This window comes from Bos mutus, chromosome 22 (genome assembly GCF_027580195.1).
Source record: "Bos mutus isolate GX-2022 chromosome 22, NWIPB_WYAK_1.1, whole genome shotgun sequence".
NCBI classification, from domain to species: domain Eukaryota; kingdom Metazoa; phylum Chordata; class Mammalia; order Artiodactyla; family Bovidae; genus Bos; species Bos mutus.
In genome coordinates, this window is record NC_091638.1 from 8,332,907 (window position 1) to 8,347,083 (window position 14,177).

A 14,177-nucleotide genomic window follows, 5' to 3' on the forward strand; every position below is an offset into this window, starting at 1 on the left:
GTATGACCTTCATAGCCTCTGCTGATGGTTTAGGTGATGATAGATTTGTGATATGCTTGTGTCTTAGAGTGCTTACTGAATATGTTTCAGTATTTTCTAGCCTTTCCTTTAAATATTTTGGGGAAATGCTTATATTTGGTTTGACCAATTTTGGGGAGTAAGTGATTTTTTAAGTTTTTCAAATACATAATTCCTTTTGGTACTTTAACTCCACAATGATGACTGAATAAAGTTATCTTGATTTTAATACAGTAGGTATGATGTAAAACCCTCTAAAGAGAGCACAGAAATACTGCCGAAACCTTCCAAAGAGAGAGGATAGTAAAATGCCATTTTAATTTGATTTAAAATGCTTTGTTGAAATAGGTAAGCTGAGAAAACTCTCCAGAGTGCTTTTGGAAATTCTTCAAAAAGTTTCTGAAATGATGCCTGCGTTTCTGAAGTGAATGTGCAAATCTAATGTTTCCACTTAAATAGGTTGTTTTTATTAAGTAGTTGATTTTTCTCTAGGAATTGGGAACTTGTTCACTATCATGAAACTTAACTTGTCACTGAATTTTTGGTGACAGCACTTTCTAACGAGTATTTATTTTTTTCAAAATATTTTAGGTCATATTTAACAATAAGTTACTGGACTTAAGTGGTATGACTGTCTCTCATGCATAGGGTTTTAGTTCTTTAACTGTTATTGACAAATGAGCTTTACATTGTGTTCCTCTTAGATTAAAAATAGTTCTGGTTTATCACTTATGTTTGTTCTTTGCTTGTAGTTTTACAATGAGCTGACTGAAATACTTGTCAGGTTCCAGAACAAATGCAGTGATATAGTGTTTGCACGGAAGACAGAAAGGGATGAACTCTTAAAGTAAGTTTATTTTCTCTATCAAATTATACTTCTGAAGTATTTTTCTTAGGAAAAAAAATCATATTCTTGCTACCTCTTTTAGAAAAATCACATGTGGATACTCTTGTGGTGGGTTGGCAGTGTGAGTTAATTTCCTTCATTTCCTCTGTGGTGGTTTACAAAGCAACAAGCAACCAGCTACATGCTTCAAGAACAACAGGATGTAAAGGAGCACAAACTCTAGATGAAGGGAGAATAGTGATGTCACAGAAGTGATGAGAGCACAGCTCATGGTGACAGAGCTCAGGGAGTGCCAATAAACACGGGCAGTTTACCTTGAAGGGGCAAATGGGTTCCTTAAATGAAACTGCAGGCACAGCACGAGGGAGAGAGGATTTATAGCTCAGAAAATGTCAGCAAAATCACTTTCTATAGGGGCCTACTGGGCAAGCAACATAAGACTCACTCTGTGTGGAGTAATGGAGTGCTAACTCAGCATTGATACCCATTAAGATGAGAAAGAGAGCAAAATTTAACAAAACTGATAGATGAACATTCACCAGAATAACATTGTCACAGAACAGGTGAAAATTTTACTGTGAATTTAAAACAAAGGTTAGGAAAGACTCACTAAGGATTACCACAAACAAAGCCAGTACTCAAGGAAGATGGTAGGAAAACAAGAGGTCATAAAATATGAAGTGTCAGGGTTTAGGACACAATTGGAAGAGAACAAAACTATCACGAATGTGAGATGAAATGAGAAGGAGCCAAAGCAAGAAAAGAGTGAAGAAAACACAGGAGCAAAGAGTAGCAAAGAAGAAATCAAAGAAAATGAAACCAAAGCAAGGAACAGGATTAAAAGTAGAGAAGCTGGGCAGAGAAGATCTGACATATGTAAAACTGAATTCCCTTCAAAGAAGAAAATCCCAAACAGTGAACAGAACAAATACTTAATGATATTACTCAAGAATATTCTTAGAATAAGTCCTGTTGAAAGGGTATGCATCATTTGGTCAGGAAAAATGAGTAAGAACTGTTAACACTTATTTGTATTAAGGCATATACATTATTAGCCTTCAAAGATAATGACAAAACTTCCCTAATGGCCCAGTGGTCAAGACTCTGTGCTCCCAACACAGGGGGAATGGGTTTGATCCCTGGTTGGGGATCTAAGATCTCACATGCACATGGTCTGGCCAAATAAATATTCTTTAAAAAAGAAAATGGCAGAATCCTATTAAGGCAGTCAGGCAGACGGCTCAGCTCCGTTTATAAAAAGGTGAAAAAAACTTAGGCTGGCAGCACTGCATGCTAGAAGAGAATGGAATGATTGCTATTGAAACTCAAGGAAAGCAAATATAAGACAAAGATTTTATATCCGGCCAGCCTGTCCTTCAGCTATATTCAAAGTCAGGTGGTCATCAGTGATGAATATGAAGAACCCAGAGACTATTATACCCAGGAGCCTTTCTTGAGCCCCTCAGATGAGCTGACCATTATTCTCATCTGTCCATGCTTAAACAGTTTCCTGTAGAAGAATGGGGAGAACTTAAGAGCTACTTCCTTCCAGCCCCAAGATAGAAGGGCCATTTGTTACCAGTTTTTCTACTACACCTTTAAAAAGCAAATAATTAAAATCTTTAAAAAACGGTTTTAGAGGCTAAATACAAACCCAAATTAGTTTTACTAGTAGGTAAATCTGAAAAGAGTAAAACAGAGCAGTCTTCGGACCAGTTTTATTTATGAATATGGATGTGAAAGTTCTAAATAAAATGCTTGCTGTTCATATTCTCCATATTCTCCAGTATATTAATTAATGAAGGAACATGACCATGACCATGACCAAGGAGGAATGGGTGGTTATTCCATGAATACAATGATTGGTTTAGTATTTTTACATCTAAGGAGAAAAAGATGATCTTCATAGATGACGAAAAAGTGTGAGAAAGTTAATGGAGAAACTATAAACATTCCCCCTAAAGACAAGTGCCAGCTATCAGTGCTGATATTCAGTACTATATTGGCAGTACCAGCCAGCACCATTAGACAAAGGCAATTAGAGATACAAAAATTGTAAACTGTCACTACTTACAGACTTTATGATCGTACATCTGGGAAACCTAAAAGAATCAGCAGCCAAACTCTGCAAATAAAAAGAGAATTGGTGATTATAAAAATAATTTGTAGCAATCAATAGCTTTCATACAAGTAAAGACGTAGAAGATACAATGGAGGGAAAGACCTCAGTTAAATAGTCATGAGAAAGTAAAATACATAAGAATAGATTTGTCATATATGAGACCTGTATGAAGAAAGCTTTGAAACACTATTCAAGGACACAAGAGAGGATTTGAGCAAGTTATAAGACATATCATGTCCTTAGATAGGATGAGACGTCAGTTCTAAATAAATTTATCCATTCAACATAATTTTGATTTAAAAAAACCACATTTTCGTTTAAAAGTAGACAAGTTGTTCTAAAGCTCAAGGTGAAAAAAGTCAAGAAAGAATAGCCAGGAAAAACTGCATAAAAATAATAGTAATGGAAACTAATTTACCAGATTTTAATATATGTAATATTGTCTCTAATTAAAACACAGTGGTACTGGCACATGATTAGACTAAAGACAGAAGATAGGAATAGATTTAAATCCTTATGTGAATTTAGTGTTTTAAGAAAAAAAAAATCCTAAATCATAGAAGTTAAGAGACAAGTGCCTAGTTATTTAGGAAACAAAAGTTATTTTTACAACAGAGTAAGTTCCAAACAGATCATACTTGAAATGTATAAAATGAAACGAAATGAAAAGAAAACGAGAGAAATTTTTAGTAAAGCTGAAATAGGAAAGGTCTTTGTAATTCTGATGTAAAATCCAGAAGCCATTAAAGAAAAAAGAGTAAGTTCATCATAAGATGATCAGCAGAGTCAAAATGTAATAAGCTGGTGGAAACTGTTTGAAACCTGTTCCCAGGACAAAAGGCAAATTTACCAAATTTATAAAGAACTCTGAGATACTAATGAAGAGGAAAAAAAAACCCAATAGAAAAATTGGCAAAGGATATGAACAGAAATTCTGCAGATGAAATAAAAGTGACTGTTAAGCATATGAAAAAATACCTCCCCTCATTCAATATAAATATGAGTTGAAATTACTCTGAAATGGCATTTTTCAGACTGTCAAAAATTTGGAAGTTTGATAGCATGCTTTATTGGCACACTTTGGGGAGCAAGTCTCATTCTACTGTGGGAGTGCACAGTGGGGCAGCCCTTTTGTGGGACCCAGTAAGGTCCGAATTGCAGACCCATACATTATTTAATCCAGCTTTTTTTTTAAAGGATGTTTTCTATTTACCAATATACAAAAATCTCTAAGATGAATAATTTATGTTAAAAAAAATAAGATTACAGACTAGTGTAAAGTATGCTTTTTGTGTAAAAAGGGAGAAAATAAAAATGAGCATTTGGATTGGGTTATTTCTGATCAGGAAGCTCTGGACAGGTTCATAGGAAAGAATAGTATAGTGTCTGTGTGTGGGCGTGATGGTGGAGTGAGAATTTGTAGATGGTGGTCTGTCAGTTTTGTATGTCTAGTTTATCTTTCACCTGGGATTGTTTTTGAGAGTCAAAGTGTGGTCTGGGGACACTTGCTGGAGTTGTTCCATCAGGACAGCAGGGCCTGCCACAGACACTTGAGGGCGTGTCGTGTGTGTTGTTTCGAGCTTGTGAATCAGCACAGTACCAAATGTTTCATAAGAGTGTATTTTACCTTAGGATTTTGTTTATCGGGATTTGGGGATAGATTCCAATTTACTGTCAGAGGAGTCTTTAAATTTTTTAAAAAATTTTGATACTGTATTTTAATGGTGCTTTAAACATCTGTCTTTAATGAGATTACCTTATGTGAGGTATCTTTTAACATAAAATATCTCCGTGCCATGTTTTGGATATCTTCAGAAAATTTTGAAATTTCCGTTGTTTTCTGTGAACACTGATATACAGTGATTAAAATATTAGGCAGGTGACTGTGAACAGTTGTAGTTTTCTGATCATTTTTAGATTTTTATTAGGAGTTTCTCATCATCTAGGGGCTGACCTCTTAGTAGAGGGAGGGCAGTTTCTAAGGGCCACTTGCTTCGTTTAACGTGTCCCTTACTCTGGCTATAATTATGGGCTCTGGAAAAGTTTACTTTTTCCCCTTGTCTTCAGAAATAGAACAAAAACTAACTTTATTTTATTCAGTAGTAGGAAGAAAGATGATTTCAATTAGTTCTTGCCAAGAACAGAAATATATAGTATATTTTAAAATACTATCATTGTTTTGATTCTATTTTCTGTGTTTCATACATGAAGAAAAGAAAGAAAAGTACCTGATATTTTGCAGGTGTTGGTTTTCAAAATTGTGTTAATTTCTAATGCTTCTGTCTTTAATAAGGGACTTGCAACAAAGCATTGCCAGAGAACCTAGTGCTCCTTCAATCCCAACACCCACATACCAGTCCTCTCCAGCTGGGGGGCACGCACCAACGCCACCAACTCCAGCACCAAGAACCATGCCGGTCAGTAAGCAGCCCGACCTTTTAAGATGGAAGTTTTACGTGTTTGTGACATTTGCTAGCTGTAAAGGGTAACACAGACTTTACATGGTAGAGGTCTGGTGGTCACCACTTTGATCAGGTGACCAGCCTTCTGATGTTTTGCAGTATAAAGAATATGCATTCTTTATTCATGGATCACTTATAAATTTTTGCTAAAAAATGTTTACCTTGAGTCTAATGAAGTCTTTGGAACCAACTTCCAGTTTATAGCAAAGACAGTGATAAAACCATAAATTAAATTGTGCTGTTAGGAAACACTTGGACAACCTACAACAGGAACATTCTTTGAGACACTTGGCTTGGTTTTCTAAAGGCGAATGTTATAGAAAGAGAAAAGATAGATGGAGAGGGCTTCTAGATTAAAAGAGAGGAAAGACTCATAATAATCAAATGCAGTACATGAACCTCGATTAGATCTTGGTTAAAACTCTTATAGGTGTTTTTATGAAAAATAAGGACACTTGAATGTAGGGTAATACTACTACTACTGAGTCACTTCAGTCGTGTCCGACTCTGTGCGACCCCATAGATGGCAGCCCACCAGGCTCCCCTGTCCCTGGGATTCTCCAGGCAAGAACACTGGAATGGGTTGCCATTTCCTTCTCCAATGCATGAAAGTGAAAAGTGAAGTCGCTCAGTTGTGTCCAACTCTTCGTGACCCCATGGACTGCAGCCCACCAGGCTCCTCCGTCCATGGGATTTGCCAGGCAAGAGTACTGGAGTGGGGTAATACTAGGGAATAATTATTAATTTTGGAGTAACTGTTAATTTTCTCAGGGTGAAATGGTAGCGTGATTATGTAGGAGAATATTAGGACTTGTATACTGAAATGTGTAAGGCCAGTGTCCTTAAGTTTGCAGCTTAACTTTCAAATGGTTCTGTAAATATGTAGAGGTAAATATAAGAATATAATTATAGGTAAAGCAAAAGTGGCCAAATGTTAATAATTAATGAATTTAATTGGTAATTATATGGTTATTTATGATAGTACTGTTTTAGGTTTTCTGGTGTTTGAGATTTTAGTATGAAAAATCATGGGGCCAGGAGGAGATAAGAGAGAAAAACACTATCTCACCCATTCCTTCCTCCTCCCTCAAATGTGTGACCACGGATGGGAGCAGTAAATGATTAAACATTGGGCATCAGGAAAAGAGCAGTGCTAGTGTGGATATTTGTGGAATATCCACAAATTGGAGAATTATTTTTCAACTACGGTACATTCCTGGAATGGTGAGCCCACATTTAAGAATGGGAATTAGAAATACATTCAGTTGGATTCTGGAGTTTCTTGTACGCTCTCATTCATTTTAATTGTTAGCAATTTGACAGAAAGCTGACGTGTGTTGCAGTCAGTGCCGACTCTTTCTTACAGCCTACTAAGCCCCAGCCCCCAGCCCGGCCTCCACCTCCTGTGCTGCCAGCAAATCGAACTCCTGCTTCAGCTCCGGCTGCAGCTCTAGCTCCAGCCCCGGCTCCGGCAGGCTCTGGGACCACTGTACCAGCTCCATCACAGACTCCCGGTTCAGCTCCCCTGCCTCAGGCCCAGGGACCCCCGTACCCCACCTATCCAGGGTATCCCGGGTAAGACTGAAACTCTGTATGCCCAGTGAACTGGCTAATGTTTCTAACTGTAGTTAGTCTTTTAAAAAAAAAGGTCACCCATTCTCTGAATGGAGGTGTCATATAGGCTACATTGTCAGCTCACATAGAAATATAGTAAGTTATAGTCACTTTGAGCAGTTAAATAGCCATTTCCCCGGTTTATTTAATTTGTTTTTAGTTTTACATGTTGGGTTTATAGTAAACATACCTTCTGTAAGGAATTCAGAATGTGCTTCCTTGGTCATCTTTGTTTAGGTGATAAACAGATAGGTGCCTTTCCTGGACTTGGCAAGACTGGTAAAGGCTTCTTCACATACCTGTACTCTGACGTCTTGACATTCCGATCAACTCTTGAACCAGGAATCTATCTAATTATGGCATATACTTAAAGATCAGCTGTCTTTGTTATTTTTGTAATCTTAAAAATCCAGACATTTAACTTCTTTTAAGTTGTCTTCCAGACTTAGTAAGTAAATTGTATCTTCCAAATGTTAAAACTGTGAAAACAGTATAAATCTATGAGCATTACAGTTAACATTGACTCTTGTAAAACAGAAATGTACGTAGATTGCCACAGTAAAATGAAGAGTCTCTGTTTTTATTCTTGGTAATGGTTGAATATTTAATCTTATTTCCTTCAAGAATCTTTACTTGGGTAGTATTAAATACTTTTTTCTTTCATTTCAATTAATAACAGGATAGAACTCTTTTTTCTAGGAAGTACCTTGGAACAGCTGTTTTTTCCTCTCTCCACTGTTCTCTAATAGAGTGAGAAATAGAGGAAAACATGATTTTCTTGAAAAAAACTTCATTTTAGAATAATTACTGTATGGTTCATTTTCTAGTATTTGATTTACCAATCTAGCTTTTCTTTTTTTTGTTCTTCTTCCCATCAGGTATTGCCAAATGCCCATGCCCATGGGCTACAATCCTTATGCGTATGGCCAGTATAATATGCCGTATCCACCAGTGTATCACCAGAGCCCTGGGCAGGCTCCATACCCAGGACCCCAGCAGCCTTCATACCCCTTCCCTCAGCCCCCACAGCAGTCTTACTATCCACAGCAGTAATATGTCAGCTCAGAAGCTCAGCTGGTTCAGTTCAAAGGGAAAGAAATACCAACCCTGCAATAAGTGTACTAAACTCTACGCTCTGGTTACTATAACGTCCTCTACTGTACTGAGTGCAGTGTATAATTTCTGTCTGCGGCTAGAAGCTGTGCCCCAGTTCCACACTTGATTGTACTTGGGCGATTTGCTGCTGTTGCAGTGTAAACACTAAGTATAATAGAATTTGAAGTAAATTACATTACAGTTCATAAAAGTTGAAAATGAGAAATTAAACCCACCGGTGAAACGTTTGAAATTATTAGACTTAAGTATGTGATTGGAACATCAGATGCTTACAACGATGGTTTAAGTATGGATATACAAGAAAACTAAGTTATCTTTCTCTTTTGGTTTATTGATTTGGTTTGATTTTCCTTACGCTATTTTGCATAATCAAAACATTGTAAATCTTTTAATTTAAAAATAAATTCCTTAAGAACAGTTGTCATTGTTATGCTTTGTCATTGATTCTCACTGCTGTCTAATTTCTTCCTGGTACTAGTCTCTCATTTTATGTGTACATAAGTTAAACAGGTCCTGTGTTAAGTGCATGATTAATTCAAGTTAATAGTCAGGTTCAATATATCTTATAGGAAAACCAAAAGAATAATAACCATAGTTTATCTTTCATATGCTGATTAGTAAATTAATTTTGACACTTATTTTGAAAAATCTTATAATGTGGAAGAAACACAATTGCTACCAAAGATTCTTCAAATATTCAAGTGAATATGTATATTTAATGTTTTATTACTAACTTCTCCAAGAAATCAATACAAATTCTGGTAAAAAGTTTTTTCTTTTTTTCATAATCTGGTTAAAATAAATACGTGTCATTAACAGTACTGTCTAATGTAATAGAATTGTTTAAAGAAAATTTACTGTACCCTTCTGTCCTTTTTTTCACCTTACTGTCTTAACCTAGTAACATTTAATGCACAGTGTGTATGAATAGATATGATAAGCCCTTTCATTTTTATGCTCCTAAAAGATTGGACTATTTTATAATTCAGGGAGTACACAAAACAATTGTTGGGAGCATATGCCAATTCTGGAATAGGCTGTGTATTTAATACTGGTCTGTGCTGTTCGGATGACTAAGTGCTGTATAAGCCTCAGTGAGACTTGCCTGGTGGAATGCACAGACGTGCATCGTGGAATGAGAAAGTGAGAAAGGAGTGAGTTGTCTGACGTCCCAGTGGGGTCTGCTCTATGTGAGGCTCATATCTGAACATACCAGACATCCGAGCAGAGTTCCAATGAATCTGTTTATGCTTATTTTCACAGTTTTAATGCTAACCTTTTCTTGAATTGTTGTTTCATTTAAATGATGCTGTCAGTTGGTCCATTGTTGTTTTCATTTGACAGTTTGGGTTTATATTTTTAAATGTGGGGCTGAAGGTGTGATTGTAAAGGGAGCTAATTGGTTTAAAATATATGTATATTTAAAAAAATCTTTGTTGTTGTATGTGGAAAACATGAAGGCATGTTACTTCAGTATAAATGACTTTTACATGCAATACTGAAATTGCTTTAAAGTTCAGTAGTTGAAACCTTGGCAAAATAGTTTTTTACATATCATAGCTGACTTCTATTAATATGGAATCATCAGAATATGAAATGGACTTGTTTGACTCTTGTGTAAATGGCACTTAAGTTCCTCCTCCTCATCATTCAAGGTACCATCACCAACAGAAGATACTCAGTGAGATTAGGGGAATCCCAAATTGCTAGTTTATAATTCTCACTAATACAGAAAAAAACAAAAAACAAAATTGGCCTGAATATTCTCTTGGGGAAAGAAGGCACTATTAGAAAAGAGTAAGTGCGTCAGAGGGCCAAAAGAGAAGTTACAAGGCTGTTTAGCTCATTTCCTGTGCTAGGCTGGGCTTATTCTCGGAGCCACAGGAAGATAGTTCAGACACTTTAGGAAAGGAGTCTCCATATACCCTCGTGGCAGCCTACCCGACTCCCTCAGCTCTGTTAGCAGACCCAAGGCTATTCCCTCTCGTCTGTTCCCTCATCCTTTACAGGATGCAGATGCTTTGTTTAGGTCACTTGTGTCCACAGATGACCAAGTTTTCACAGTCCTTCATTGCTCGGTGTGTCTTCATGGAGCTGTCTAGTTCCACTAAGGTGGCACATGGAAAGTTTTTCTTTTGTCTATTTTGCATCCTAACAAGAAGGAAGCCCTCACTGGAATTATTTTTGTTGCCAAACTTTTTTATCCTTTGCTTTCTATGTTCCAGAAAATACCCTACAAAGTTACGGGTAATGCTTTTTATTTAAAGGAAGGAGAGTGTCACTCTGGTTCAGGTATGTTGTACCTGTGTTTATAGTTAGGCTGTTTGATTTCCTAAAGCACACTATTCCTGTTTAATTTCTTTATAAGGCTTTGGAATGCTATTTTAAAATGGACTGTAATCTGAAAAGCTGGTCTGAAGTGGGGAAAAAAACTAACTTATTTTGTACTCTTAGTTTGAGACAGATGGCTTGATTTCTGAGTCCGGTGTCAAATAATGGTGTACTCCTGTGCCCCTCCGTCTTTATTCTCATTTAAGAATAATAGTCATATGCCACTGCAAGCCACTCAATCTTTGTGGGATCTGTATACCCAACTTCTCTGCAATTTCTAGTCTCCCTTTCCCCAAATGTAAGTAGAGAAAAAGAGTCACTGATTTTCTATGCCAGTCAGCAACCTTTCTAGTCAGATTTAAGAAATGTTTTCCATTAGAGCTTTACAGTTTGCAAAAGTGCATTGTACACAATTTCTAGTTTCATAAACATGGCAAAATGCACGTCGTTAAGTAGGTTTCAATTTGTTAATGGGGAGCTTTTTTTTTTTAAATGATCAGTATGTCTTAGAAGAATCTGGCTACAACCTAGTGCCATCTCTCTCTCTTTTTTTTTTTTTTTGTGACACTTCTGCAGTTATTAATTGCTTCACAGTACAGAACAGGATACAAAGTAGGAGAAAAACTGCATTTTAGTTACAAGTTTAAAAGTAGACTTTAGAACTAAATGGTTATAAGATTTACATGGAAAGGCAAAGAAGGAAAAATTATATTTTTAAAGAAAAAGAGAATATTCAGGCTTTATTTCTGGTATGAAGTTTATATTTTTTAAAAAAAATCCTATATTATCACGCCAGAGATTCTTTTCTGGTTACAAACATTGCTGGTAGTTGGATTATATTTTTTATTGTATTCATTTCTCTTAGGGGGAAAATTGTAAAGAAAAGGGTCCAGATGAAATGTATCTTAGAAATAAAAGTTGAAAGATTTTTACTTCCTTGTAGTATGAATTCTTATTTAAAATATTTATCCTTCAGCTTTTATATTTCTCTTAATTTCTTCATTGAACAGTGGGTTGGGAAATTAAAAAATAACCCACTTGAACTAACCACATGAGACTTACAGAAAAGACGACAGTATTTAAGTATTTTCTTATAGCTGTCAACCTTGTAGATGATCATGGTTTTCAAATGTCCCTTATGATTGAACCCAGATCTTTCAGATGAGTAATCTCTTCTTCAGGCTTCCCTTGTAGCTCAGCTGATAAAGAATCCTCCTGCAATGCGGGAGACCTGGGTTTGATCCTGGGATTGGGAAGATCCCCTGGAGGAGGGCATGGCAGCCCACTCCAGTATTCTTGCCTGGAGAATCCCCATGGACAGGAATCTGGCATGCTGTAGTCCATGGGATCGCAGAGTCAGACACTACTGAGCGACTAAGCACAGCATAGCACAGTCTCTTCCTCAGGTGTCATTTTGGGGGTTACTTTTTGGAATTGTTTGGCAAGATTACCACGGTCAATTGGTCAGGGAAAAGGGGATGGTGAATGTGTTCATCTTTGAAAACATTTGTATTTTCTTATTTTCTTCCTGCTTCTTCCCTGTTTCGAGATCAGATGTAGCTGTTTTACTGTGTAGCTCAGAATAGGCAGTTTATCAGAGGATGTGTTGATTTTGTATGTCTCTCAACTATGTTGGAGTTGAACAAACTAGCTCCAGGAATGAGTTGAGAATCTGAATCCCTAATACGTTTAAAATCTTTGTTGGTTGGTTTTCACTTACCTGGCTTCTAGGTTGGAGACCACCAAGTTCTCACTGAGGGGCTTGGGAACCTAGATGTGTGTGGTGGGTGGACAAATGGGGATCTAACGGACCCTCCCTGGAACTGGGGTTCATCTGCAGCTGAACGACAAGCAGCTCTGCGCTGGGGCTGTTAGGACTGCAAGGCGGGTGGGCTTGGCCTGAGCACTGCCCGTAAGCAGACGTGAACTTGGCTGGAGCCAGTGCCCCCAGAGAGCTCCTGGCCCCTGCTAATGAGGGTCCCCATCCACTGACTGATCTTGCCCTTGTAGTTAATTATCCATCTGGGTCACATCCAAGTCGTCTGCCTCAGTACTCTGCCCACAAGGGACCCTGGCTTGTGTCAGCTCTGTGGCTCCTGAAAGCCTTCCTTTTCGCTTAAAAGTTGCTTATGTCCTTTTTAATCAATGACACCAAGTGAAGCAGGTAAATAGGTCAAGTCTATTACCTTTGTGTTTCTTTTTAAGTTTTCCTGTTTATAACTGTTTTAGTCTCTACACATTTTTAAGCCATGTGATTCATATGTAATGACCATCTTCCATTTTCACTTTTTAATATATACTATTAATACCACTGTTTTTTTCTTTCTGGATGTATTAGTTATGGGTTTTTTTTGTTTTGTTTTGGTAATCCAAGAGGAAAGTTTAATTTAAATTTGGCTTAAGTTATTAATATAGTTTTGTGATCTTCTGACATTTTGTGTGTTTGGAGTAAGTATTTTTTTGTTTCATTTTCCAATCTTTCATTGCTTGGATTATGTTTTCTTTTTTCTAGTAATTTGGAACACTACTACTATTTTCTTCCCTCCCATCCCCAGCCAGATTTTTTTTTTTTTTAATATATGTTTGTAAACAGTGTTTGGACTTAGTGTTAATGTAGTATTCTTACATTATGACCTTTGGATTGTTAGCTTGGTTGCTTCTGGTTTTTGATGATGATGAATACAGCTGTTTCGTGCTCGTTTGTTTTCCTCCCAGATTTTGGCTCCAGTGGCTTCTGCTCCTAGTAACCTTTGATGCTCTGTCTTCACCTGTGTCTCCAGTTTGGGGAACTTTGTCCCATGATTTCAAATCTCATCTTTTCTTTCTGATGCACTCTTTAGTAACTCACCTTTCTGTCTCTAATCCACTGCTGCTGTGTTCCATCGATGTCACGCTTGCCTCCTCTCATTTCATGTATCAACTTGCTCAGCATCAAGCTATGTGCTTATTGGTTCTAAGGACTAAGAATTCATTTGTTGCAGAAGAACCCCATGAAATTAGTATTTTTATTCATACTCACTCTACACAGAGAAGTCAACTTGGAGAAGTTGGGCAACGTGCCTGTGGTGACACGGCTGCCGAGTAGCTGAGCTGGGGCTCTTTGAGCAGCCGCCTGTGATCTGAGCAACTAATGACGGCCTCTTCCTGTGCTGTCAGTGCTGCTAAAAAGAGCTCACGTCTGCTGAGTGCTCGCCACGATCTGGGCCTTCTTCTCAGCATTTCAGATCCACCAACTGATTCTAGTTGAGCAGTCAATATTGAGGTGGCCACTAATTTCATTACAATTTGCAGGGCAGGAGGAAACGGCACAGAAGGATTGAATTCCTGGGGCTGGCTGGTGATGGAGCCGGGATCTCACTGAGATGAAACGTTAAAGGCCCAAAAAAAAAAAAAAAACAACCCACCAAAACAATCCACAAAAACGAAAGGGTCATATCCCATTGTGTATATGTGCCACATCTTTACCCATTCCTCTGTTGACGGATGTTTAGATTGCTGCCGTGTCCTGGTTATTGTAAATAGTGTTGCTATGAACACTGGGGTGCATGCATCTTTTTGAATTGTGGTTTTCTCTAAGTACATGCCCAGGAGTGGGTTTACTGGGTCATACAGTAGAAACCAGCACAACATTGTAAAGCAACTATATACTTCAATAAGAATTAATTTT

At 37.4% G+C, this 14,177-nt stretch overlaps 1 protein-coding gene across 2 annotated transcripts in view; it reads left to right on the plus strand.

Annotated features, from left to right (window-relative positions):
* Positions 1-8,596, plus strand: part of PDCD6IP (programmed cell death 6 interacting protein) — a 69,005-nt gene extending 60,409 nt beyond the window's left edge. For both annotated transcript variants that reach the window (XM_005898148.3, XM_005898149.3), the window contains exons 15-18: positions 771-865; positions 5,281-5,404; positions 6,816-7,024; positions 7,942-8,596. In XM_005898148.3, coding sequence (XP_005898210.2) covers positions 771-865; positions 5,281-5,404; positions 6,816-7,024; positions 7,942-8,116 — 603 coding nt within the window. In that variant the 3' untranslated portion in view covers positions 8,117-8,596. The remainder of the gene's footprint in view (positions 1-770; positions 866-5,280; positions 5,405-6,815; positions 7,025-7,941) is intronic.
* Positions 8,597-14,177: the final 5,581 nt, after the last annotated feature.